This window comes from Macaca thibetana, chromosome 5 (genome assembly GCF_024542745.1).
Source record: "Macaca thibetana thibetana isolate TM-01 chromosome 5, ASM2454274v1, whole genome shotgun sequence".
NCBI lineage: Eukaryota > Metazoa > Chordata > Mammalia > Primates > Cercopithecidae > Macaca > Macaca thibetana.
The window spans coordinates 106,595,746-106,622,492 of NC_065582.1; the positions used below are offsets into that span (position 1 = coordinate 106,595,746).

General features: G+C 42.0%; 1 protein-coding gene across 2 annotated transcripts in view; it reads left to right on the forward strand.

Moving 5' to 3' along the window:
- Nucleotides 1-26,747, forward strand: part of PDGFRA (platelet derived growth factor receptor alpha) — a 64,433-nt gene that overhangs the window by 20,349 nt on the left and 17,337 nt on the right. For both annotated transcript variants that reach the window (XM_050790525.1, XM_050790526.1), the window contains exons 2-16: nt 3,975-4,035; nt 6,308-6,625; nt 8,927-9,187; nt 10,205-10,335; nt 12,582-12,753; nt 12,845-13,034; nt 15,890-16,005; nt 17,590-17,716; nt 18,726-18,919; nt 19,739-19,833; nt 20,049-20,181; nt 22,750-22,854; nt 23,251-23,361; nt 23,721-23,874; nt 25,689-25,855. In XM_050790525.1, the coding sequence (XP_050646482.1) occupies nt 3,987-4,035; nt 6,308-6,625; nt 8,927-9,187; nt 10,205-10,335; nt 12,582-12,753; nt 12,845-13,034; nt 15,890-16,005; nt 17,590-17,716; nt 18,726-18,919; nt 19,739-19,833; nt 20,049-20,181; nt 22,750-22,854; nt 23,251-23,361; nt 23,721-23,874; nt 25,689-25,855 (2,323 nt within the window). In that variant the 5' untranslated portion in view covers nt 3,975-3,986. The remainder of the gene's footprint in view (nt 1-3,974; nt 4,036-6,307; nt 6,626-8,926; nt 9,188-10,204; nt 10,336-12,581; nt 12,754-12,844; nt 13,035-15,889; nt 16,006-17,589; nt 17,717-18,725; nt 18,920-19,738; nt 19,834-20,048; nt 20,182-22,749; nt 22,855-23,250; nt 23,362-23,720; nt 23,875-25,688; nt 25,856-26,747) is intronic.

A 26,747-nucleotide genomic window follows, 5' to 3' on the forward strand; every position in this document is an offset into this window, starting at 1 on the left:
ATAATTGTGCTTCTCCTGCTATGAGGTGCAGAGAAGGAAAATGGGAGGGAGGGATGTCTAATTTGCCCTAGGAAGTTGTGGGGGAGGGACACGCACGGGGGCGGAACATGGCTAAAACACCGACCTTCCCTTGAGAGAGACCATATGGTGAAGTGGAGAGGACGCAGCTTTTGCATCAGACAGGTCTTGTATTAGAATTTTGGCTCTGACACCAGCTGTGTGACCTTGGGTCATTTGCAAAACCTCTCTGAGCCTCAACTGCCACTTCTTAAAATCAACTCTAAGTAACCACGGGGTTATTCTTCACAAACACAGCATGCACATGCAAACTTTGGCTTATTAAATAATGGTTTCTTTTTGTTCTATCTACTCCACCCCCCTTCCCATTAGAAGCTTGCTACCTTTCACTGTTTTCTTCCTCTTGTATTTTCCTGGTGGCATTCAATAAAGCGGGATTCTGATTCCTGCAATGTAGGCCACCTTAGAGCAAAATACACAATCAGGCACCACCAAATTAGGCTATTATGTACTGGATCCTGTCTAACCAAACCAAACCCACCTCAGGCTAAATACAGGAATACATGAAAACATTGAATTTCTCCCCTTTACTTTTTTTTTTTTTTTTTTTTTTGAGACGGAGTCTCGCTGTGTGGCCCAGACTGGAGTGCAGTGGCGCCATCTCGGCTCACTGCAAGCTATGCCTCCCGGGTTCATGCCATTCTCCTGCCTCAGCCTCCCGCCACCAAGCCCAGCTAATTTTTTGTATTTTTAGTAGAGACAGGGTTTCACCGTGTTAGCCAGGATGGTCTCGAGCTCTTGACCTCGTGATCTGCCCGCCTCGGCCTCCTAAGTGCTGGGATTATAGGCGTGAGCCACCACTCCTGGCCCTCCTTTTTTTTAAAAAAACAAAAAAAAACAGGAGGTTGAGGCAGGAGGATGGCGTGAACCTGGGAGGCAGAGCTTGCAGTGAGTTGAGATCCTGTCACTGCACTCCAACCTGGGCGACAGAGTGATACTCCGTCTTAAAAAAAAAAAACCCAAAACAACAACAACAACAACAACAATAAACAGTTTATTCAGTAATTACGTATACGTATTTTAGCTTCCAAAGTCAGTGATGGAACAAACTGAGTCCCATTAGGCCCACTCCATTGCATGAGTTAGCATCAGAGGAGGTCAAACCAGAGTGACATCATCTTGAATATGGGCTAGGTGAGAAGAGGATGAGGCCTTCTGGGCTGCATTCCCAGGAGGTTAGGCATTCGTAGTCACAAGATGAGATAGGAGGTGGGTAGGAATGGTTTCACAAGATACAGGTCATAAAGACCAGGATGCAGGCTGGGTGTGGTGCCTTATGCCTATAATGCCAGTACTTTGGGAGGCCAAAGCAGGAGGATTGCTTAATCCTAGGAGTTCAAGAGCAGCCTGGGCAACATAGTGAGACCTTATCTCTACAAATAATTTTTATTTTTTGAAATGGAGTCTTGCTCTGTCACCCAGGCTGGAGTGCATGTTGGCTCACTGCAACCTCCACTTCGTGGGTTCAAGCAATTCTCCTGTCTCAGCCTCCTGAGTAGCTGGAATTACAGGCGCACACCACCACACCCGGCTAATTTTTTTGTATTTTTAGTAGAGATGGGGTTTCACCATGTTGGCCAGGCTGGTCTTGAACTCACCTCAGGTGATCTGCCTGCCTTGGCCTCCCAAAGTGCTGGGATTACAGGCATGAGCCACCATGCCCAGCCTCTACAAATAATTTTTTTTTTTTGTGAGATGGAGTCTCAGTCTGTCACCCAGACTGGAGTGCAATGGCACAATCTCCGCTCACTGCAGCCTCTGCCTCCCTGGTTCAAGCGCTTTTCCTTACAAGTAATTTTTTAAAAATGAGCTGGGTGTGGTGGTTTCACAAGATACAAGTCATAAAGACCCCAGGATGTGGGCCAGGTGTGGTGGCTTATGCCTGTAATCCCAGTACTTTGGGAGGCCAAGGCAGGAGGATTGCTTAAGCCTAGGAGTTCAAGACCAGCCTGGACAACATAGTGAGACCTCATCTCTACAAATAATTTTTTAAAAATGAGCTGAGTGTGGTGGTGCAGGCCTGTAGTCCCAGCTCTTGGGCTGGGCGTAGGGGTCAACTCAGGTGGGAGGATTGCTTGAGCCCAAGAGTTCAAGGATACAAATGAGCTATGATTGTGCCAGTACACTCCAGCCTGGACAACAGTGCAAGACCCTGTTTCATAAATAAATTAAAAAACCCCCAAAACCCAGGATGCAATGAAGAAGGAAGCCCAAACCCACCAAAACCAAGATGGCGATTGAAGGTGACCTCTGGTCATCCTCACTACCCATTATATGCTAATTATAATGCATTAGCATGTCAAAAGATACCATCAGCACCATGACAGTTTGCAAATGTCATATCAATAACAGGAAGTTACCATATATGGTGGAAAAAGGAAGGAACCTTCAGTTCTGGGAATTTCCTCCCTGTTTCTGGGAAAACTCATGAATAATGCACCCTTTGTTTAGCATAAAATCAAGAAATAACCATAAGTATACTCAGTTAAGCAGCTCGTGTGGCTGCTCTGCCTATGGAGTAGCCACCCTTTTTGATTCCTTTACTTTCGTAATAAATTTGCTTGAATTCCTTCCTGGGTAAAGCCAAGAACCCATGTGGCCTCCCACGGGGATCTTCAATTTTGGGATTCACCCTGTGACTTTAGGAGCAACTTAGGGATCCAGTACATCCCAGGCCAAGACTAACGTGGTGATTTTCGGGGGGCTATGTTAAAACTAGGGGCTCTGCCCAGGACCCTTACTGTGGCTTCTTCAGTCAAGAACTTACTGGCCCCAGCCCCTACAAGTTCATTCACAGTTCCTTCTCACTGACTTCACCAGTGACCACTACCAGTGACTTCAAAGGAGAAATGACGGGGGAGATAAAATAAAGTGAATGGGGAAGAAATAAAGAAGAGAGGTCTTTTCACGGTGTGCCAGAATAGTCCCTCACAGTGGTTTTACCGTAGGGCAGCGGGGGCCCCCTTTTAATTTCTTTCTCTCTTTTAATTTTCTTTTCCCTTCCCTCCTTTCTTCTTTCCCACTTTTTGCCTTATTTGTGTCTTATGGACGGTCAATTTCCATCCTTTCTCTTCTTCTTCATTCCCAGATTTGGCTGTAGAAAATTAGAAAGTTCTTGAACTTGGTTTGCACAGGTGCTTTTACCTTAACATGAAAATGAATGATCAGCCTCCTGTTAATTTTATCCTAGAGTCTACTGCATCCCTCCTACCCCCTGCACAGGAATTTAGTCACACTTATCTCTCCCACTTTCTCTCCCTTCTTCACTTTCTGTATTCCTCCTCCTTTCATGCCTGTACCTGGTTTTCCATGCCCTGTTTAGCCTGGCTTGGGATCCAGCAGGTTCTCCGAGGGTTCCTGCGAGAACCCGGGCTGGGTGCCCAGGTCTGAGCCTGGTATGTGCCTCAGTATCACAAAGGCCTCTTGTAAATGACCTCCATTGTTGAAAGTTTCAGAAATTCTAGGTCAAAATGGCACTTAAATATTAAGGTATTTACTCCAACCCAAGTAACTTTTCTAAAAGTTGTAGAGGGTGTTACCTCTTTATTAATCGAAACGTGAAAATCAGCTCTAGTTTGGAAACTGAGAAAATATATATATATGTATTTATTTCTTTGTTGTTCTAATTCTTGATATAAAGGTTTAAAGGACCCTTGAAAGCTGCATGCAATCACAGAAGGTTTTGGCTTTAGGCAGCTCCCGCCATGATCTTGGGGCTCCATTGATTCTTTCATCTTTCAGGTGTCTTACTGTTTGAACCTTGAATTTTAACCTGGGACATGTTTGACTAAAATGATGCTGTTAATATTTTCTATTGTGCAAAACACAAAGAGAACTAGGCTCCAGGATTATTTCTATTTGCTAATGCTGTTTCTGTTGACTTTTGACTTTTCCAGTTTCCCAGAGCTATGGGGACTTCCCATCCGGCGTTCCTGGTCTTAGGCTGTCTTCTCACAGGTACGGAGCCCAGTCCTCTCTGAGTTCCTTGTTTGGGTGTCTTGTTTTCTAAGCTTTGTGCTCCATGGGTTTATTACCAGTACTCCACATGCACAGTCCAAAAGAATGAAATGAAATAGAAAACTACAGGACGTTATCCAGAATGACCACAAACCTTCAGTTCCCTTTGCTGTATTGCACTTACTCCATTTCAAAAGGAATGCTCTCTAGTGGCAGTTTTAGTAATATATATAATGTTGGCATTGAAATGTTGTTAGTAATAATGTCTAAATTTACTTACTACTCTCTTCCTTTTCCTAGGACAAGTCTTCTATTAGAGCTAGATTAGATAAATTCAGGAATGGTCAACTGTGGGAGGTAGCACATCTGTTGTCCCAGCTCCTTGAGCAGCCGAGGTGGGAGGATCCCTTAAGGCAAGGAGTTCCAGGTTGCAGTGCACTGTGATTATGCCTGTGACTAGCCACCACACTCCAGCCTGGGCACCATAGCAAGACCTCATTTAAAAAAATGTTTAAAGAAAATAAATAATAGAAAATTCTTGCCCAAGAAATCATACCTGTCTTAAATCATAACTCTCCTGATGAAAGATGCTTACATTGCTTCCAAATCTCAGAGTCACCTTTATCTTCTCTAGGAATCAAATTGATAGATAAATGTTTGGTTCTTGGAAAATCTTAAAAACTTTCCCATCAAAAGGATGCCATTGGGGTAATTTGTTGATGTACTGGACTTTCTTAGTTTTCCTCCAGATATTTATGCACTGCAGATGTTTGCCATGGAACCAGTGCTCTTCTATTCTGAGGAGTTAGCTCAGCCTGTTAGTGTCTTTGTCTTACTCATTTGGATATGGTAGAATTGAGCAAGACCAGAGATTTAACAGATGTAAGCTCCACTAAGTATACCCCATCTACAGAGTAACAGGTGATCCAGATGTGCTTACAAATCCTACCTTAACAAGCTTCAGGAATTATGGTGGTCATATATTGAAGTTGGGTGGGAGTCTCACATCAGGCTCCAAGGGAGATTACAAATCATTAATTAATAATTAAGTCAAAATATCTCTTCTATCAGTCTTGGGTTTCTTGTTTTCTAAGTTCTGTGCTCCATGGGTTTATTATCTGTACTCTGCATACACAGTCCAAAAGAGTGAAAAGAAGTAGAAAACTGCAGGACGTTATCCAGAATGACCGCAAACCTTCAATTCCTTTGCTATATCACATTTACTCTATTTCAAAAGGAGTAAGTTCAGTTTCAGTCTAAATAAGCGAGACTGAAATTTGAGGTTCAAAGATGAACTGAGAGTTTTCACTCGGGTTTTACTTACTAATTGTGAATTAAAATCCATATCATCTGGCACCACTGCACTCCAGCCTGGGTGACAGAGCAAGACTCCATCTCATAAAAACAAATAAATATATAAACAAATAAATAAATCCACATCATCCTGCTTTGGCCCTGGAAGTCATGAGGGAGAGACAGCATGCCCAAGGGCTATAAGAAATGGAAAATGTGGAATTCTTGAGCACAGATGTGCTTTGTGTTTTGTTCAGTCCATATCCTTGCCTCTGTTCTCATTCCATGTGTTTTGTTTTGTTTTGTTTTTTTGAGACAAGGTCTCTCGCTCTATTGCCCAGGCTGGAGTGCAGAGGCTTATTGCAGCCTCAATCTCCTGGGCTCCAGTGATCCTCTTACCTCAGCCTCTGGAGTAGCTGGGACTACAGGTGTGCACCAGCACACCTGGCTAATTTTTTTATTTTTTATTTTTTGTGGAGACCAGGTCTCACTATGTTGCCCAGGCTGGTCTCAAACTCCTGAACTCAAGCGATCCTCCCACTTCCACCTCCCAAAGTGCAGGGATGACAGACATGAGCTGCTGCACCCCAGCCTCATCTCATTTTAACTAAGGGAAACCTCTGCAGTGACTGTGAACCATAAAGAACCCATATGTGCCTGAGCCTGTGCCATCTTGGGATATTTTATGGTTACACATAAGAGTCTGAAATATGGAATTCGAATCAGACATCCTCTGTCCATTTGAGTGTTTGGAGGAGTGAATCTAGTGGGGCTTGGTGGAGCTATCTGGAACATTTGCTGCTCTCAGCAGATGCAGTGGCTGTTATAATGGGGGACCTTTCATGGGCATCCAGGCTAACGGATTTTTGTGTAGAAATGGTCATTGTTCATCTAAGCTGCTACTGTTGCTTCTCTCAGTTCTCGGGATGAGACCGTCCTTTCTGGTTGCATCCTATTCAGAACGTGTTTCCTTTTGCAGGGCTGAGCCTAATCCTCTGCCAGCTTTCGTTACCCTCTATCCTTCCAAATGAAAATGAAAAGGTTGTGCAGCTGAATTCATCCTTTTCTCTGAGATGCTTTGGGGAGAGTGAAGTGAGCTGGCAGTACCCCATGTCTGAAGAAGAGAACTCTGATGTGGAAATCAGAAATGAAGAAAACAACAGTGGCCTTTTTGTGACAGTCTTGGAAGTGAGCAGTGCCTCGGCGGCCCACACAGGGCTGTACACTTGCTATTACAACCACACTCAGACAGAAGAGAATGAGCTTGAAGGCAGGCACATTTACATCTATGTGCCAGGTGAGTGGGATGGGTCCCCAGGACCGAGCTTCTTCTCTTCCTGTCTTTCCTGTTAAATGTACTAAGGTTTTAAACATATATATAAATAATTAATATTTATTGCAGGAAGTTTGAAAGATGTAAGCGAACACACAGAAATAAAAATCATTTGTAATATTATCAAGAAATATTCATTGTTAGCATTTCAGAGCTGTATTAAGTTTGGAAAGTCATCTTTGTTATGACATGTCCTGTATTGGTACTGTATAAACAATCTGAAATATACTCATCTCTATTCAGTTCATTCAAGTTGCACACATACTCACAGTGTGTCCAGCACTGGGCTACGTGTTGAGTATACAAAAATTAATAGGTAAGCCCGGTCTTGGAGTTGCTGATAGTTCATTATAATATCTTCCAAATAAACACTCGATTTTTCAGATTCACTATCAATATACATTTATTCTGAGAGTTGGAAGGTATTTTCTTTTTCCTTTTAAAAAGTTATATATATATATATATATTTTGAAACAGGGTCTCACTCTGTTGCCCAGGCTGGAATGCAGTGGCATGATCATGGCTTACTGCAACCTCAACTCCCCTGGTTCAAGCAATCCTCCCACTTCAGCCTCCCAAGTAGCTGGGATTACAGGCATGCACCACCACGCCTGGCTAATTTTTATATTTAAAAAATTTTTGTGTGTGTGTATTTTCATTTGAGACAGGGGTTTCACCATATTGACCAGGCTGGTCTTGAACTCCTGACCTTAAGTAATCTATCTGCTTCGGCCTCCCAAAATGCTGGGATTACAGGCGTGAGCCACTATGCCGAAATTTTTGTATTTTTTTTGTAGAGATAGGGTTTCACTGTGTGGCCCAGGCTGGTCTCGAACTCCTGGGCTCAAGTGAGCCCCACCCACCTCAGCCTTCCAAAGTTCTGGGGTTACAGGCGTGAGCCACTGGGCCCGGCCTATTCCTACATTTTAATTAAAAGGACAAAGGATTGAACACAAGTGGTGGCAATTTCAGTATGCAGTTGGGTAAATTAAAAAGGACTGTGGCTAGAATCCTTGGTTTTAGAACAAAACAGAAACCGCTTAGGATTCTTGCCATCCTTGCTGTTTTGGCATAGGTCGAGGAAGGGGGTTCTCACAGAAGTGTGTCTTCCTACCTTTCTGCCTTTTCTTTTTCAGTTTTTAATGGGCTCCTCTTCCTACCCTCTGTAACTATGGGTGTCCCCAGGGACCTAGACCCTCTTTACTTCTTTCATGATACTCTTATTCGTATGAGCCTTCCTTCTTAACAATTAAGGAAAAAATAAACAACTTTGTTTTGAAAAGGTAAGACATTTAGAATGTCACCCCAACTTCATTCACACTTAGATTCCTTCAGGAAAATCCTCTAGGTGTGGAGGGATTTTCCCCTGCTGTGAAGAGAATGGTAGGATCGTGAATATGTTAAAGGCACACAAGTCCCTGAAGTTTTAATCCGTGTAAGATTGTCCAAAAATTCTTCTTGTTCCCTATCTTTTTCCAGCACAGACGCCATCCAAGTAGCCCCTGCATCGCTGTCTGACAGAGATCTTTTGATTTCACAATAATGGAGATTTAGGGGCCTTTTCTGCAGCTGATGTTTGAGACTCTTAGAACTTCTTACCACCGTAGCTTAAGTAGCTGTTTTTCTTTTGGAAAGGAAATTCTCAGGCTCCTTCTCCTTCTCCTTCTTTAAATTTTATGTATTTCTCAAAGGATTACTTTTTAACAAACACATTTCTGTGCTACTTTTCAATCGTACTGACTACAGGTGATAAGAGTTTTTTGAAAGTATTTCATAATAAAACTAGAAATATTTTTTCCTGTTTTGAACAGAGTTGGATTCTATTAAATATTTTATTGTTCATTTTTGTTTTTAGTTGTTTAAATTTTGATTTAGATTCCTGGTTAGTATTTATTTATTTATTTGTAGAGACAGGGTCTCTCTATGTTGCCCAGCCTGGTCTCAAACTCCTGAACACAAGCAACCCTCCCACCTTGGCTTCCCAAAGTGCTGGGATTAAAGGCATGAGCCACAACTCTTATCCAGTATTAATATTTATCATCAGTATTATCCATCAGGAGACAGGCAATTTGATATTATTCACACTTAAAAATCACTTTGTAGCTGTCATGATAACTAATGCCAGTGGGGCAATTCTTCTGGATATATGTGTAAAGGTGAACTTCATACCTAATATCAATACTGCCAGTGGGATAGTGTTTCTGGATTTATGTGTAAAGGTGAAATTAATGTCTAATGCAGTCTTCATTCTTTTTTAAACCACAGACCCAGATGTAGCCTTTGTACCTCTAGGAATGACGGATTATTTAGTCATCGTGGAGGACGATGATTCTGCCATCATACCTTGTCGCACAACTGATCCTGAGACTCCTGTAACTTTACACAACAGTGAGGGGGTGGTACCTGCCTCCTACAACAGCAGACAGGGCTTTAATGGGACCTTCACTGTAGGGCCCTATATCTGTGAGGCCACCGTCAAAGGAAAGAAGTTCCAGACCATCCCATTTAACGTTTATGCTTTAAAAGGTACTCGTATCATCTCCTTCCTTCTTTAAATAAGAGTAACAGGCATAATCATCAGGTGCATGTATGATTTTTTTTTTAAAATCATCACCACTGGTGATCCTAAATTCTGATTTGGGGATTTAGGACCCCAGCTAATACAGTGTCAAGGTGACCTCTATGGCTATAATAATAAGCTTAAAATTACTAAAGGCTAAAGCTTGATTACTCATGCAAGATTTCATGTTTCATCAGTTGACTTCAAAATACTGTAAGGAATTCTTTTCTTACATAAGCCTCTTACTTTCATTCACATTCCTGACTACGGAGGCCCTAAAACAAGCATACACCTCGGGGGTTAGATTCCTAGATTAATTTAGTAACTTAAGGAAAATGATTTCAATTCTGAAGAAAGTAGTTGTAGACTTCAACCCTTTGATGTCCACAGTTAGTACGCTTGGGGAAGTATAATACATGCTGAGGTCAACAGATATTTCCTGACCACTATTCTATGTGGAGGAATGGGTAGCAGCAAGAGTACACTGTTTTAAAATCAGAGCACAGCTAATTTTGTGCCAGGCACTGTGCTGGGTTCTGGGAAAGTACTGAGAATAACTGAGGAGCAGAGTGGAAGAGAAGAAGAGAAGAAAAAATTGGATAGAAACAAAGTGTCTAGAGCAGTGTGGATCATCAAAGGTTGGTTGATTAAATGAATAAGTATGTCAGTCAAGGTGATTGTAGACGAGTATAACCATAACTAACGCACTGCTGAGGAATGCAGTGATTGGAATTTATTTTTATTGTTATTATTTTATAATTCTGTATTATAACTATACACCTAATTGTTGTATACCATCTCAAAATCAAGCCTTGTGAGATTTTCTAAATTTTATCTTGATCAGGGCTTTTATTCATAATTGGTTCACAAATTATTTTTCAGGGTTTTCTTAAAAAAACAAAAAACAACACCACCACCCAAACTTTATAAGATCCTTACTGTCCTATGGATTTTTAGGCCCTTGTATTTGTTCTTTTTTATAGCAACATCAGAGCTGGATCTAGAAATGGAAGCTCTTAAAACCGTGTATAAGTCAGGGGAAACGATTGTGGTCACCTGTGCTGTTTTTAACAATGAGGTGGTTGACCTTCAGTGGACTTACCCTGGAGAAGTGGTAGGTACCCTCAAAATGTGCAATGGCTTGGAGCAGAGCAGCAGGGCTCAGAAGACCTGCATTTGTGCTGGGTCTGTCACTGATGGGCACATCACTGAGTTTCTCTAGACCTTAGCTTCCCACCTCTATGATGAACACATTTGATTAAAAAGCCTTTAGGGCTCCTTGATCAATGAGCAAGTTTGAAACGACAGTTGCTGGACCAGGGCCTTCAGAATACATAAAGAGTGTGCACTAAGCCTTCTTTCTCAGAAGTCAGACAGAAATAGGAAGGTTCTCTGGCTACAAAATATCAACCAAAAAATTAGAAGAGCAAAAAAACCGCTGGATTTTACTATTGCGGAGAGTCATTAATTGTCATTGTCTTGGCTTCTGTGCTTCTGACGGTTGATTCATTTGATAGTGTTTATTGCCTGCACTCCTTCCTGTTCTGCCTTGTTGACACTGAGGACAGTGTGTCTTCCTGTTCCACCTCCTATGTGCCTGACCTTTGCATGGCTCACGTTCAGTGAACAGTCACTATGTAATCATTCAACAAAGGTTTAATGATGTTTTACTCAATCTCAAGCACCGTACCAGAAGCTGGTCCAATATTGCCGGATGAAGGGAGGAGGGGAGATGGAAGTGGGGAAAGGGAGCCACCATGCTGCCTCTTGGTCACTGGAGATTTACACAGAGTCTCAGTCATTCGAATGCATTGTCACTGAGTAAGAGAGGCATGTGTAAGAGGCTATGAATGCCCAAATGCAGGAATGACTAACATTCTTATGGAGAACAAAAACCAGATATATATATTTCTTCCCTCTTCTCCTGACTTGTAAATTTCTGCTCCCTGTTCTTTTAGGCATTTGACAGCTTTCTGTCCTTCTATCCATTGATCTCCCTCCTTATATACATTTCTCTCTCCCATGCATTTGCCACTGCTTTTCATTCGTCCTGGAGCATCTGATTGGAAGGTGGGCATTTTCACTATTGCCTCATAAACTTCACATGGTAAAGGGACATTTACAGTCCAACAAATGTACATCTTCCCTGAAATATGGAGTGATTTGGTTCTTCTGTTCACACTTGATTGCCATTAATCCCTAACACATAAACACTGCTTTTTATTTATAGGATACAGTATTTTTTTCCCAAACCAAAGTACATGCTATTTGGCTTACAAATATATAATCAAAGTATTGTTTCATACAATATGTTTTTTTCTGATTGTAAAAGTAATGCAGGTTTAATGCAGATACTTTGTAAAAATACGGAGAGACAAAGGAAAGGCTACTTCCCAGAGCATCGCTGTTTATATTTTAGGGAGATAAAACTTTTATTTTTTATTTGTCTTTCTTTCGGTTTTTTTTTTTCTTCTTCTTTTTTTTTTTTTTTTTTGTAGAGATGAGGGTCTCACTACATTGCCCAGGCTGGTCTCGAATTCCTGGACTTAAGTGATCCTCCTACCTTGGCCTTTCAAAGTGTTGGGATTACACATGTGAGCCTCTGAGATTGACTGAGATAAAGTTTTTAAATATTTCTTATCCATAGATAAACATTGAATAATTAATAGGTGTTATTCTTTAAACAGTAGTTTGTTACATTCTTTATCCTTCAGCAGTATAGCACAAACACCTTATATGTGTCATTAACTATCCTTTTAAAAAATTGGCTGGGTGTGGTAGCTCATGCCTGTAATCCCAATACTTTGGGAGGCCGAGGCAGGAGGGTCACTTGAGGCCAGGAGTTTGAGATCAGCCTGGGCAATGTATCGAGACTCCGTCTCTACAAAAATGTTTTAAAAATTAGCCAGGCGTGGTGGCATAAGCCTGTAGCCTCAGCTACTCTGGAGACCAAGGTAGGAGGATCGCTTGAGCTCAGGAGGTTGAGGCTTCAGTGAGCCATGATTGTGCCACTGCACTCCAGCCTGGGCAGCAGAGCGAGATTCTGTCTCTAGAAAAATTAAAAACAAAATAAAAAATCTCATGATTTTCTAAGCAGCTAGCTTTTTTTCTTTAGGTTTTATCTTTTAGAGCAGTTTTAGGTTTACAGCAAAATTGAGTGAGAGGTACAGAGATTTCCCACGTGTTTCCTGCTCCCACACATGCATAGCCTCCCCGCTTGTCAACATCCCTGCCATCCATTTGCTACAACTGATGAACCTCCATTGACACATCGTATCACCCAGAGTCCATAGTCTACCTTAGAGTTCACTCCTAGGAGCGAGCTTTTTAAAAGTCGGTTTTCTTCCCCTTTTGCTGTAGAAAGGCAAAGGCATCACAATGCTGGAAGAAATCAAAGTCCCATCCATCAAATTGGTGTACACTTTGACGGTCCCCGAGGCCACGGTGAAAGACAGTGGAGATTACGAATGTGCTGCCCGCCAGGCTACCAGGGAGGTCAAAGAAATGAAGAGAGTCACTATTTCTGTCCATGGTACATTCCGCTTTCTAAAATGTCAGTCGTCCATGCTGCTCGGGATCCATATGTGGTAATCTTTATTTAATGGAAACTCTTCCCTGTACAGAGAAAGGGTTCATTGAAATCAAACCCACCTTTAGCCAGTTGGAAGCTGTCAACCTGCATGAAGTCAAACATTTTGTCGTAGAGGTGCAGGCCTACCCACCTCCCAGGATATCCTGGCTGAAAAACAATCTGACTCTGATTGAAAACCTCACGGAGATCACCACTGATGTGGAAAAGATTCAGGAAATAAGGTAAAGAAACACTCTGCCCAAGTATGCCTTTTTTTAGTGTGCATCAGAGGTGGACTGAGGTTTGTGTGTGTCTTACAACCCAGACCCAAAGTCATTCTAGAAAATGTAGCAATCTGAGTTCAGAGATGCTTGAAATCACATCCCTTTAATGATAACATTGCAATATGGTATTAGTATGCTGGTAAGTATTTAATGAGAAGATGAGAAGAAAGAACTAAAAGCTCTGGCTCCTGGGGAAAGACAGGTCACTGTATTCAGCTAGGGTGGAAGAAAGGAAGTAAAATCGGACTCACCAGGATTGAATAGATTGAATACATTCCCTGATGTTCATCATCCATATTGCAAGTAGACATGTATGGTGATTACACCCATGAGGTAGTTATCACATCACCTTACGTGAAAGTTAACATCGTAGGCTTAATCTGGAACCCATTTGCCCTAACTGAGGACTCCACAGGAAAGAAGAGTAGAGCCTGGCTGACTTTAGTCAGGAAAGAGATGTGCAGTGAATCACTTGGATCCCTGCCTTTTAATCAGAATGGTCGATTGCTCTCATCTCTTAACTGGTGGTGGCGTTTTGAGTGAGTCACCCTCAGCCACAGTTTCCTGATCTACAATGTAGGGTAAACAATACCTTATGTCCTTCGAGGCAAGGAATTGGATCAGATGATATCATGGGGCTTCTTGAGGTTTTAAGCTGTGATTAGAATCCAAGAGTCAGAAGGTACATCCTGCAGCACCCAGCTAACCAGCCCTATACTTTTGTCAGAAATCATCTCAGAAAGACAAAGTCAGTCCTCTATTTCAAGCCTTCAGGAGGAGGAAGAACAGAGCCTTTCTCATCAGTTCAGTTCACCTCATGATTTGCTTGCTTCTTTCTGAACTAAATTCCACGTGTAATTGAGAAGCAGTCTGAGAAAATGGAATTTTACAATCTCTATAGAATAGTAAAGGAAAAACGAAGTGGGGTACTGAATCTGGTAGGCTTTCTGTTGACACAAAATGAAGGTGCACAACAAGGAGGGCAGCTTTCCATAAGGAACTTCCATGAGGCTGTGCAGCCAGAGAGGAGTAGGGTAACACTGGTACAGCTAACACCTCCAACACATGTGTGAGCATTGTCTGCAAGCCATAATCCACAGCAATGGCAGGACAGGCTTGCCAACTGAGTGGTTCTGGAAAGCTGCGTTTTCCTTTCAGTGATTCAAGGATCCTTCGGTGTGTATTTTTTAGTTCCTATTATGAACCAGTGAATATAAAGATGAACATGGTAGGTGGGGGATCTGGCTTCCTGGAGCTTAAAACTAGTGGACCCACTGGTTTTCTTGGCTGAAGAAGTGTAGACAACAAACAGCAGAGGATAATTTGGTAATCAGCATCCCAGTGTGCCCTAGGGGACTCTCTAAGGAAATCCAGTCCTGGAGCACGCCCAGTATGGTTCAGCCTGCTCTCTTCATAGGTCTGAGTGCCCCAGCATTTGCAAAGTGTTTTGCAGCCTATGAAATCCTTTCACACATACAATCTCCTTTAATTAACTCTCACAACGACTCTGTGCTATGTGTACAATTATCACGTTTTACACACAAGGAAACTGAGGCATGGAGAATTGTAATAATGCCTGAGATCTTCTCACTCCGTGACCAGTGCTTTTCTTTTCCATTCCAGTTGCTTTTTCACACTGTGATGATTTATAAAGGACAATCCAATGGGCACATACTATGTTTATGCACACGCATGCACGCGCGCACACACACACACACAAAAAACCAGATGTCATTTATAATCCATGTAAAATATTTTTGGGGAAGCTTCTCTTTAATAAAATTTGAAGAGGCATATTTTTTCTAACTTTTTTTTTTTTTTTTTTGAGATGGAGTCTTGCAAGCTCTGTCACCCAGGCTGGAGAGTGCAGTGGTACGATCATAGCTCACTGCAACCTCTGCCTCCTGGGTTCAAGCAATTCTTTAGCCTCAGCCTCCTGAGTAGCTGGGATTACAGGTGTGTGCCACCATGCCTGGCTAATTTTTTTTTTTTTTGTATTTTTAGTAGAGATAGGGGTTTCACCATGTTGGTCAGGCTGGTCTTGAACTCCTGACCTCAAGTGATCCACCCGCCTTGGCCTCCCAAAGTGCTGGGATTACAATGTGAGTCATCACACCCAGCCTATAACTTTTTTTTTTAATAGGTGATAGAATCCCATGCTTGAAAAATAATCAAACATAAAGAGAGTGCATTGTAAGAAGCCTTACTGTACTCCTGTCCCCAACTGCCCAATTCTCCCCTCCTTCCCACAGGGAAACACCTTTATTAGTTTAATTAGGTTCTTAGGAAACCTTCCAGAGTTTCTTTAAGCAAAATACAAGCAAGTAGGAATGTCATATCCTGTGGACCTCTCCATACCAATATGTAGAAAGTATCCTTATTCAGTCCTCCAATGGTATTCCATTGTTTTACTGAACCACCTAAATGATGGATATTTAGGGGAAGCAAATATTTTTTTAAAAAGGTAAAAATCAAAGGGTTTGTTTTGTTTTGTTTTGTTTTTTTAAAGAAAAGCTGGTAGGCTGTGTTTATTCTTTCAGAAGTCAGACCCTGGCTGAACTGATAGCTCTTGGAGATGACCACTGCTCATCTCTGAATGTCTGATTTTCTCTTGTAAGAATTGTGTGTATGATCCAGACCTTCAGTACATGCACTGAATATTGAGAATTCCAGAAGAGATGATATGGACAAGGAAAAAAAGATGACTTTAGTTTTTACAGTAAAAATAAAACTTAAATTGAATAGTACAATTGCTTAAACAATTGGAACTTACTTAGCTACTGCTTGTTGAAACAAAATCCTTTTTTTAAAAGGTATCGAAGCAAATTAAAGCTTATCCGTGCTAAGGAAGAAGACAGTGGCCATTATACTATTGTAGCTCAAAATGAAGATGATGTGAAGAGCTATACTTTTGAACTGTTAACTCAAGGTATGTAAAGGGAGTATAAAGATAATGCTAGCTCTGTAGATGAGTGTCTTCCAAGGAAAGCCTAGCACCTTCCTCCTGGGTCATGGAAGAAAAGCAACACTTAGGGGAGAAGCAGTGTCTGCAGATGTCACATATTAGGGATACCTCTGCTGGACTTAGGAATTCAGGTATTTCTTGGAGGTTCTGGGTTACTCTAGAGTTGGCGGGGAATCCCTAGGCTCCACTAGCTTTCTTTATTTTTGTAGAGATGGGCTCTTGCCATGTTGCCCAGGCTGGTCTCCTGAGTTCAAGCTGTCTTCCCACCTTGGCCTCTTAAAGTACTGGGATTACAGGTGTGAGCCACTGCACCTGGCCTCCACCAGCTTGCTTAGCACCTGCTTCTCAATCTGAGAAGACAGAAGTGATACTTTTTGGTCCAGATGATCTTAGATTGTTCTGGAGAGTTTTGCTACAAGTTTTCCTTATAGACATTGTACACCAGTCCCTACCAGAATGGAGTGCCCAAGTCTGTTTACATTCAGGCTCAGCACCTATCCCCAGTCCCAGCCATGTGCCAGGTGCCGTCTGAGGTGCATTCATGTGATCCTCACAGTAAAACCTGTGATACAAGCATCACCGTATACCTAATTTATTTGACCACAGATTTAGGAATGAATCTTTAAAACCTAATAACATACCACAGATGCATTTTGGTAAATGCTGCTTTAGATTATACTTTAGCCGAATCCATTAGTTGAATCCTAAGCTATAATATAATTTTAAGAACTTCCTTGCCTTTCAAGCCAAATAACCAAGGGACTTTCTCCCTCCCTCCCTCTCTCCCTCCCTCCCTTCCTTCCTTGCTTGCTTCCTTCCTTCCTTCCTTCCTTCCTTCCTTCCTTCCTTCCTTCCTTCCTTCCTTCTTCCCTCCCTCCCTTGTTCTCTCTTTTCCTTTCCTTTCTCTCCTTCCTTCCCTCTTCCCTGACTCTCTCTTTTCTTTTCCCTTCCTTCCTTCCTTCCTTCCTTCCTTCTTTCTTTCCTTCCTTCCTCCCTCACTCTCTCTTTTCTTTTCCTTTCTCTCCTTCCTTCCTTCTTTCCTCCCTCCCTTGTTCTCTCTTTTCCTTTCTTTTTCCTTCCTTCCTTCCTTCCTTCCTTCCTTCCTTCCTTCCTTCCTTCCTTCCTTCCTTCCTTCCTTCTCCTCTCCCTTTCCCTCCCCTCCCCTCCCCTTCCTTTCCCTTCTCATCTTTCTTCTCACCATGTTGCCCAGGCTTGCCTCAAACTCCTGGGCTCAAGTGACTCTCTTCTACCTCAGCCTACCAAGTAGCTGGGGTTACATGTGTGAGACATCACAACCATGGACTCTTCACTTTCTTCACTCCAGGTTAAAAACATCACAGGGATAAATCTCAAAACGCCAAAACTGTGAAAATGCTGCTAATCATGTGGGTCTGTCTAAATTGGAGTGTTACTTGTACAACTGGTTTCAGCCCCTCTGGAGTGGTTTGAATGCCACATGGATGAGTTGTGAACTCATATTCCACTTTGTAGTCCCATATGTTCTGGGACACGAACTCTTCCATTCTGACTTCTTTCTGCCTCTTGCAGTTCCTTCATCCATTCTGGACTTGGTCGATGATCACCATGGCTCAACTGGGGGACAGACGGTGAGGTGCACAGCTGAAGGCATGCCACTTCCTGATATTGAGTGGATGATATGCAAGGATATTAAGAAGTATGGAAAACAGATGTATCTTCTTCCTTTGTGGTAGAAGCTTTCTCCCTTGACACAAATGATGTCAAATACATTTTACTTATTGACTATAAGATAGGGTTGTGGGTGTGATAGCTTCAGGGTGTGTATCTTTTGTCACAAATAGCTGTAAGGAGAAGGTCCATGGCTTTCATTAGACCTTCAAAGTGTCTCCAATCTAAAAAAAAGAATGAATTTTAAGAACCACTGTCCTAAGAAGATTTTTACTACCCTGGCTCACATACCTTATTTGGTGAACTTTGTTTGGTGGTCGGACTGCATGTAAACATAAATGTGACTGCTTAGTCCCTTATCTGCCCACCTGCTGTTTGGTGGGTTAATTCGCCAGTGCCTCCTCCTTCCTCCCAGTTCTCAGCCTTCTTAAATGGGCACGTGAGCGGTGTGTTTACACTTCATCCCTGGTAACTGGTTGTGTTCAGAAGCCTCAGTTGTTTCTTCCTCTAGACAGAGACTCCTCATCTTAACTTCTCCTAGGGCTAAGGATGGACTTGGATGTTGACTGGAGTTTCTAGTAGATTCCAGTGTGGAGCAGGAATCTAGCTCTTATAACTCAATCAGAGGATCGTCGCAACCCTAGTGACACCTTAGGGGCTCTTCCCAGAGTGGGTGTTGAGAAGGAAGGGTTCCAGGCCTTTTTGAAGGTGTGGGAGATTGAGATCATTAAATATGGTTGAAATTGAACTGTTCACTTTGCTCATGGTTCAAGATTGGGGAATGGTAGTCATATTTTATTAAACTTGTTTATCTCTGCCTGCTATGTAAACACTTTCAGTTCATGTGTGAATTATGCCCTCTTTAGCACATGCAGACAAGTTTTAATGTTCATCTGCATGTAAAATAAATCAGTGTGTAGTGCCCCAAAATGTAGACAAGATCCCAACACCTTGCCATCTTAGAGTGTTCCCTTGGCTCCACTCATTGCCATGACTCTCAGGAATTGGCCCTATACTTAGGCCCTTTTTCTCTCTAGATGTAATAATGAAACTTCCTGGACGATTTTGGCCAACAATGTCTCAAACATCATCACGGAGATCCACCCCCGAGACAGGAGTACCGTGGAGGGCCTTGTGACTTTTGCCAAAGTGGAAGAGACCATTGCGGTGAGATGCCTGGCTAAGAATCTCCTTGGAGCTGAGAACCGAGAGCTGAAGCTGGTGGCTCCCAGTGAGTTCCTCAACAGTCAGGACAACTCATCAGCTGAGCCCCATTTCCCCCAGGCGGAACTTTGAATCCCAAATAGGAGTCATATAGAAATGAAGGTCCCAAGGCAGAAATTCAGTTATGAATGCTCTTAAAGGCAGGCATGTGGACTTTGCTTTATTTTGTTTTGTGTTTTGAGACAGAGTCTTGCTCTGTTGCCCAGGCTGGAGTGCAGTGGCACAATATTGGCTCACTGCAACCTCTACCTACGACTTTGTTTTAGATTCAGATCCAAAACAGCATTTTGCAGAGGCTCCTCAACATTTTGCTTGTCTAATAATATAGCTACAGTTTCTACTTTGAATGTCTGTGTATGTGGATGCAGTGTGGGGAAGAAGGATCTTCTGTCTCATTGCTCCTTAAAAGATGGATGAAGCCAAAAGCAATATAAGCAAAATGCAATTTACAAAATAAGCTTTATAATAAAGCATATGAAGTAGAAGTGTCTGCCCATATAGTAGCTGTCAATTGCATTTATCCATCTTTATTTTTCCTATTCAAATTCTGTCCACAAGGTTAGTGTTGGAGCAACTTTGGAGAAAATACTGAGTTCTCCTGATTGAATTTTGTCCCCTTCTTGTATAAGGAAAGAGTTGATGTAGTTTCCTGGGTGTAGATAGTTTGAGAGATGGTACTTCCTATCCCTAAAATGAACCAGACAGCCCTCACATTTCCCCACCAGCAGTGAGAGATTCCTGGCTCAGACACAGCCACACTACCTTGCTGCCCCCATGCATGTCTGCCAGGAAACTTTTCATTGTACCTCTCTCTCTTGTCACGTAGCCCTGCGTTCTGAACTCACGGTGGCTGCCGCAGTCCTGGTGCTGCTGGTGATTGTGATCATCTCACTCATTGTCCTGGTTGTCATTTGGAAACAGGTAGATATTTTCTCATAAAACTAAAGATCTTTGAAGCCAATGAGAACAAGAACAGCAACCTGGCTCAGTGCTTGGCACAGAGAAGGAGCTTAGTAATTATATGTGGAGTGAACGTTGTTGGACTCTACTGTGTCCAGTCACTGTGCAGCTTCATTGAAGCTCTGGTGCACTGGGACTTTGGTAATTCACCAGTTACCTGTCCTGGTCATTTATAGAAACCGAGGTATGAAATTCGCTGGAGGGTCATTGAATCAATCAGCCCAGATGGACATGAATATATTTATGTGGACCCAATGCAGCTGCCTTATGACTCGAGATGGGAGTTTCCAAGAGATGGACTAGTGCTTGGTAAGTTCCATGGGGTGACCTCCCAAGACTCCCTTTTCCCTTGCACACAGCTTTACAATTTATAGGCCTTGGCAGAATAGAGACCTGAGCTTGTGCTTAGTAAGAACTAGGCAATAGAAATTTGCTTTCAGAAATACATTTCTGTCTTGACAATGAGTTAATTGGATCACTGCAATGATTTTTTAAAATCTCGTTCTATAACAAATTATAGTTAAGGAAAATTTTACAAAGGGAGAAGAGAATATGAAGAGGGCTGGCAAGGATACCCACCAAAATTGCTTTGCTTTAGAAATGACACGAATTGAAAATGAGATGAATTTCTGTGACTAAAAATGAGCAGATGAGAAATGAATGAGGACAACCACAAAATGTGTTTTGATTCAGTACGTTTTAAAGATGCATTAGATACTCCTTTTTATATATTTGGAATATGGAATATAAAAATATAGGTACATTTTAAGGCAAAATATGTAAAAATAAGCAAGCCAACTTACCACAAGCATTTCAAATATTTCAATCCTGGGCTAAGACCAAGAATATGAAGCTTTAGTCCAAGGCAGTATTTCTTTTTTTAAATCACACTCCTAATGAATGAAAGCAAGACAAAGGCAAATGAAAGTATAGGTAGAGGCTGTGTTATGATGAATGATCTAACAGTATATATGTTAAAGAATGCCAAATGCAGGTTTTAATTACTTACCTGTCTCATTCCAAAATACAGAAGTCTGCTTGGAGAGTTACTTAAACTGAAATCAAGCAAGGCAGCAGAGTGAAATCACCTTTCCAAAAGTTGCAACGGAGGAAATTATGACAGTGAATGAGATATGATCTAACCAACTCCATTTTGCTTTAGCCTCCAAGTTGTCCTTGTTCCTTCCTGGGCATAGGCCAAACTAACTTTGAGAGGAACTTATTTTATAGTTTGACTTTGAAAAAAAGACAATAATAGCCCTTTGCCAAACCCTCTTCTTGCCTGGGAACTAGACTGCCTTTGTGGGACTAACAAATTAGCTACAAGATTAGAAAGCACGGTTCAGGGGTCACTGTTGTGAAACCTGAGGTCAGTGCTTGAGATATTTTGGAGATCCTGTATTTTGATGCATCAGCTGACACCACCCAGGTCAATACAATAAACTGGCTCATCTGATCTTGTGGCCCCTACCTAGGAACTGACTCAGTGCAAGAGGACAGCGTCAGCTCATGATTTCATCTTTGACCCAACCAATCAGCACTCCCCATTTCACCCCCTACCCACCAAATCATCCTAAAAACCCCATTCCCCCAGTTTCAGAGACACTGATTTGAGTAATAGTAGAATAGTAGAAATTCCCCAGTTTCAGAGACACTGATTTGAGTAATAGTAGAATAGTAGAAATTCCCCAGTTTCAGAGACACTGATTTGAGTAATAGCAGAATAGTAGAATAGTAGAAATTCCCCAGTTTCAGAGACACTGATTTGAGTAATAGCAGAATAGTAGAATAGTAGAAATTCCCCAGTTTCAGAGACACTGATTTGAGTAATAGCAGTAATAGTGGAATAGGTCTCCTGTACAGCCACCTCTGTATGAATTAAACCCTTTCTCTATTGCAATTCCCCTGCCTTGATAAATTGGCTCTGTCTAGGCAGCGGGCAAGGAGAACTCATGGGGCGGTTATAAGAGCTGCTCCCAATTTCATATATTTATATCTGAGCTTTCTTTATTTTCCTGCCTATTTCCCAAAAAGGGATGAGGAGCTTAGGGAGTTAAAAAGTAGTAAAATACGGGGAAAGGGGCATAATTCCCATTATACTGAGAGGCATTGCTGGTGAAGCAATACCCTTCCAGGTACAATTTCCAGTAACACAGACATGCAGTAAGAGTCAGTGTTGGCTGTTAGTGTCTATCATGAGCCAAGTCTTTCCTGGGCTTGGCTATCCGCGGTGAGACTGACACCCTGGGAAATGTTTCTCTCAGACTGTGAGCCCTTTCAGGGTGGGACAACAGCTTCAGTGTCTTTACGTAAATCTCCTCCCAACATGAAGCTAATTGCTGTGCTCTCGGGCGTGCTTAGCTCTTGGTGGAGTGGCTTTCCTAATAAATAGGGAGCAGTGAGCCCAGCCTGAAGTTTTTACTTAGTCACTCCTTGGAATCAGTGATATTTTGAATCCTGAAGTATTTCCAGTGGCTAATAATTTATTAAGACAAAAGATGCCCCTGTTTGCATATGGAAAACAGAAGGGGAGAGAACCAGGGGCTATGGGTGAGAGCCTCCAAAGGCAGAGGATCCCAGGGGCTGGCCCAGCATGGAGCTGGTAGACAGCATGCTCACACCAGGGCATGCACCCTCCTTTCTCCCGTCTGTGTTTTCTTTCCCCTGCAAATGTTATTCGACAAAAGCAATTATGCTAATTTCCTTCCCTGTGGGCTCAAGTCCGTTTTTGACACGATGACTTGGAGGAGTCATTATGCTTATTCCAAACAGGAAAGACACCCGCCCAGCTGTCCACCCACAGAGAGCTGGCTACGGTGCAGAAAGCTGAGGAGGCGGCTGGAGTTTTTGGGTATTAATGATTCTGCCTGCCCACAGGTCGGGTCTTGGGGTCTGGAGCGTTTGGGAAGGTGGTTGAAGGAACAGCCTATGGATTAAGCCGGTCCCAACCTGTCATGAAAGTTGCAGTGAAGATGCTAAAACGTAAGTGCTCCTTCCTGGGGATTTTTTGAGCACGGGGATATTAAAGGAATTTCTCAAAATCATACAGCTAGTAAATAAGACATTTAGGACTAGGTCCTGATTCTTTTGACTCCAGGTTTTATGTGTATTTAGACAATTTTGTCAATTAGGTTTATTTAGATTGCTCTTGTTGCCCATATGTTGGAAAATTAAGAGCTTGTTATTTCCAGACTTCATTTTGCTAGAAAGACCAGGAATTAGTTATTAGCATTGAGGCCAAGTAGCCGTCTACTTCATTTAGACGTTTGGTAAATAGAATGATATCCAATCACAGGATTAGCCATGTTCTTGGTTTTTTTCTGAGCACGGGAAGTTGGTAGCTCAGCTGGACTGATGTGTGATTTATTCCTTCAACAGCCACCGCCAGATCCAGTGAAAAACAAGCTCTCATGTCTGAACTGAAGATAATGACTCACCTGGGGCCACATTTGAACATTGTAAACTTGCTGGGAGCCTGCACCAAGTCAGGTGGGCTCACTGACCTGGAGTGAGGGTTTTCATTGGACACATGTGGTTCTGAAAACTGTTCATTCAGGCTTAAATCCTCCACTTTCCATCCCCACACATGCCAGGGAATAGAAGTCCCTTGAATGGAGCTGACCGGTCCCTTGAATTGATGGAAGCTCATTGTTTTTTGAGCGAAATCTGTTGCCAGTCCAGTCATAGCCATTCATGGCTCTTTTTTTAAAAAAAAAAAACAAAAAAACAAAAAAAACCCACTTATTTGGTATCTTGTTTTTTTCTGCCCCATATGGTCTGCAGGATAATTCATGACTTTTCTGTTCTTCATTTTCATACCCATCTCCTAACGATTTTTGTCTCCATAGGCCCCATTTACATCATCACAGAGTACTGCTTCTACGGAGATTTGGTCAACTATTTGCATAAGAATAGGGATAGCTTCCTGAGCCGCCACCCAGAGAAGCCAAAGAAAGAGCTGGATATCTTTGGGTTGAACCCTGCTGATGACAGCACACGGAGGTGGGTGCAAAGAGAGACGTTGCTGTCTATCATTATCTTACAGGCATCACAAATGGAAAGACCCATGTCCTGATAGATTCCATGTCTGCAGGTTCAGTGCCCAAGGTAGCAAGACTTAGAGTCAAACCATCCTGCCCAGTTGACTATTCCATGATCATGCAGAGAGATTCATGATGTCTACAGGTGTTTTGGACATGGGAAGGCTTTGCTGATAGGTTTGAATGAGAGTGAGAGTTAGAATGATTCTGGGAGCTCTTCTGCTATTTACATGTGATCCATTTAGACCTATAAAATGCAACTCTGGCCAGGGATGCTTGAGTTCTGGAACCTTGCGAGAACCGTCTGTGGATCTCCAAGCTCGAGGTCCTTGCTGAACCTGGACCTATAAATGACGCCAATGATAGTGATCCCTACTGCAGAAACCTACAAGTGGCTGTAAAGAGCTCTGTAGATAGGAAGTTCTGTAATATCACAATAAATCACTACTTAGTGGACACCAAATGGGTGCTAAATTGATTGGGTAGAAGGAATTATATGCCCAAGCCACATGGCTACATGGCTCCGGTTCCAAGGCCTGTGAGTTGAAAAACTGAGAAAGAATAATGACAGACTTAATGTAGTGAATTCTTCAAACTTTAAGTGTAATGGACTTACAGATCCATGGGAGCACAGCCCCACTGTCTTAGATGAGGCTCTACAGGATGTGCGGGCTCCTGCTAAAGATGTGCAGGGAACTGGCTGTGAAACCAAGTGGACGGTAATCATCATGGCAACTGACATTTGTGGAGTCCTTTGTATGTGCCAGGTGCCATGACAAATATTCCTCCAGTCTTTCCCATCTTTGTCAGTGGGATTCATTCTACGTCTTCTGAAAAGTGCTTTCGTGATCCCCCAGATCAAGTCATTTTCCTTACAGGCTATTGAAACCATTCTTCCTTCACAGCACATCAGAGTTTGAGTTGATCTGTGTATTTATTTTGTTTGTTATGTTTCTTTTTTCCCCTGTTTAAAAAAATTTTTTTATTTCCATAGGTTTTGGGGGAACAAGTGGTATTTGGTTACATGAGTAAATTCTTTGGTGGTGATTTGTGAGATTTTGGTGCACCCATCACTGGAGCAGTATACACTGAACCCAATATGTAGTCTTTTATCCCTCACCCACCTCTCTTTTCCCGAGTCCCCAAGCCCATTGTGTCCTTCTTACGCCTTTGTGTCCTCATAGCTTAGCTCCCACTTATGAGTGAGAACATACGATGTTTGGTTTTCCATTTCTGAGTTACTTCACTTAGAATAATAGTCTCCAGTCCCATCCAGGTTGCTGTTTAGAATAATAGTCTCCAGTCCCATCCAGGTTGCTGTGAATGCCATTAATTCATTCCTTTTAATAGCTGAGTAGTATATATATATATACACACCTATACATACATATGTATAGATACACTGCAGTTTCTTTATCCACTCCTTGATTGATGGGCATTTGGGGTTAGTTCCACATTTTTTCAATTGTGAATTGTGCTGCTATAAACATGTGTGTGCAAGTATCTTTTTCGTATGACTTCCTTTCCTCTGGTAGACATCCAGTAGTGGAATTGCTGTGGTGCATGTATTTCTGTGACTATTTGATTAATGCTCATCTCCTTGACTAGATCACCTCATGTGAAGGGTGTGGATTGGTTTTGCTTTTACCTGGTTAGCTCCCATGCCTACCTCAGTACCTGGCACGTTGTAGGTCCCCCAAAATCATCATCTACTGAAAGTGGAATGACCACTTCAGAAGGGTACCCTGGGTAAGATTTCTCTTTCTGTTTTTACAGCTATGTTATTTTATCTTTTGAAAACAATGGTGACTACATGGACATGAAGCAGGCTGATACTACACAGTATGTCCCTATGCTAGAAAGGAAAGAGGTTTCTAAATATTCCGACATCCAGAGATCACTGTATGATCGTCCAGCCTCATATAAGAAGAAATCTATGTTAGGTAAAAGTGTCTATACTCACTCTGGGTATTGGGACTGTCCAGTGGTTTATTATGATACTTAAAGTATTTAGGGGGGAAGTGTATAGGGATGGTAAGTGAACCTGGCAGCCCACGTGGTCTCTAAATTCAGGTCTGCACAGCCAGTTCTGTGACATATTTCCAGGTTTGTGGCCTGTAAACTGAAAAGAATAAAAGCCGACAATGTAACAAATTTTTTAAACTTTAAATGTAATAGTTTTAAAGAATTTTCCTGGTATGTTCCTGCAGTAAATATGTTTTAAAAAATAATTACTTATTCTGATATAATGAACTTCCTTTTTTGTTGCTAGCATGTCTTTCTTTTTTAATGAAAATATGGTGACTGATATTGTTTTTAATGCCCTTACTTGGCAGTAATGTAATACCCCTACAAGTTGGCAGTCTTATGTTGGTTCCTCACACCGTTTTTTTTCCTTAAGTTTTAGAAGTGTCTGATGTCTGTGAGTTCAGTAACCCTTGCTTTTACTTTTCCTAACATTCAATTTGTGATAGGGACTCTAGAGTAGATAATTTGCAGTTACATTTTCTGGACAAGTGTTTCTGGTGAATGTTTTTTGAAGGTGGGTCTATCTGTGTTTGAAGCACACGAATATATGGCAGGGTTAAATTGATTTATAAACTCCAGGGAGTCTAGCTGATGCCCAGACCAGATGGACCACTTCACATCTGCTCAGGGTGGTTCCTCCAGAGCCCTGGACTGGTCAGAGACATGAGGTTGGAAGTCTGACATTGGCTTGTCCTGTGAGCTTGTCTTTTTGGGTCTGAGCCCTCCCATTAGTCAATGCAAAAAAGTGTTGAGCTGCCATGGACACTGTTTTGGAAATTATTGATGTGCTCTGAATGTTTTCAGGGT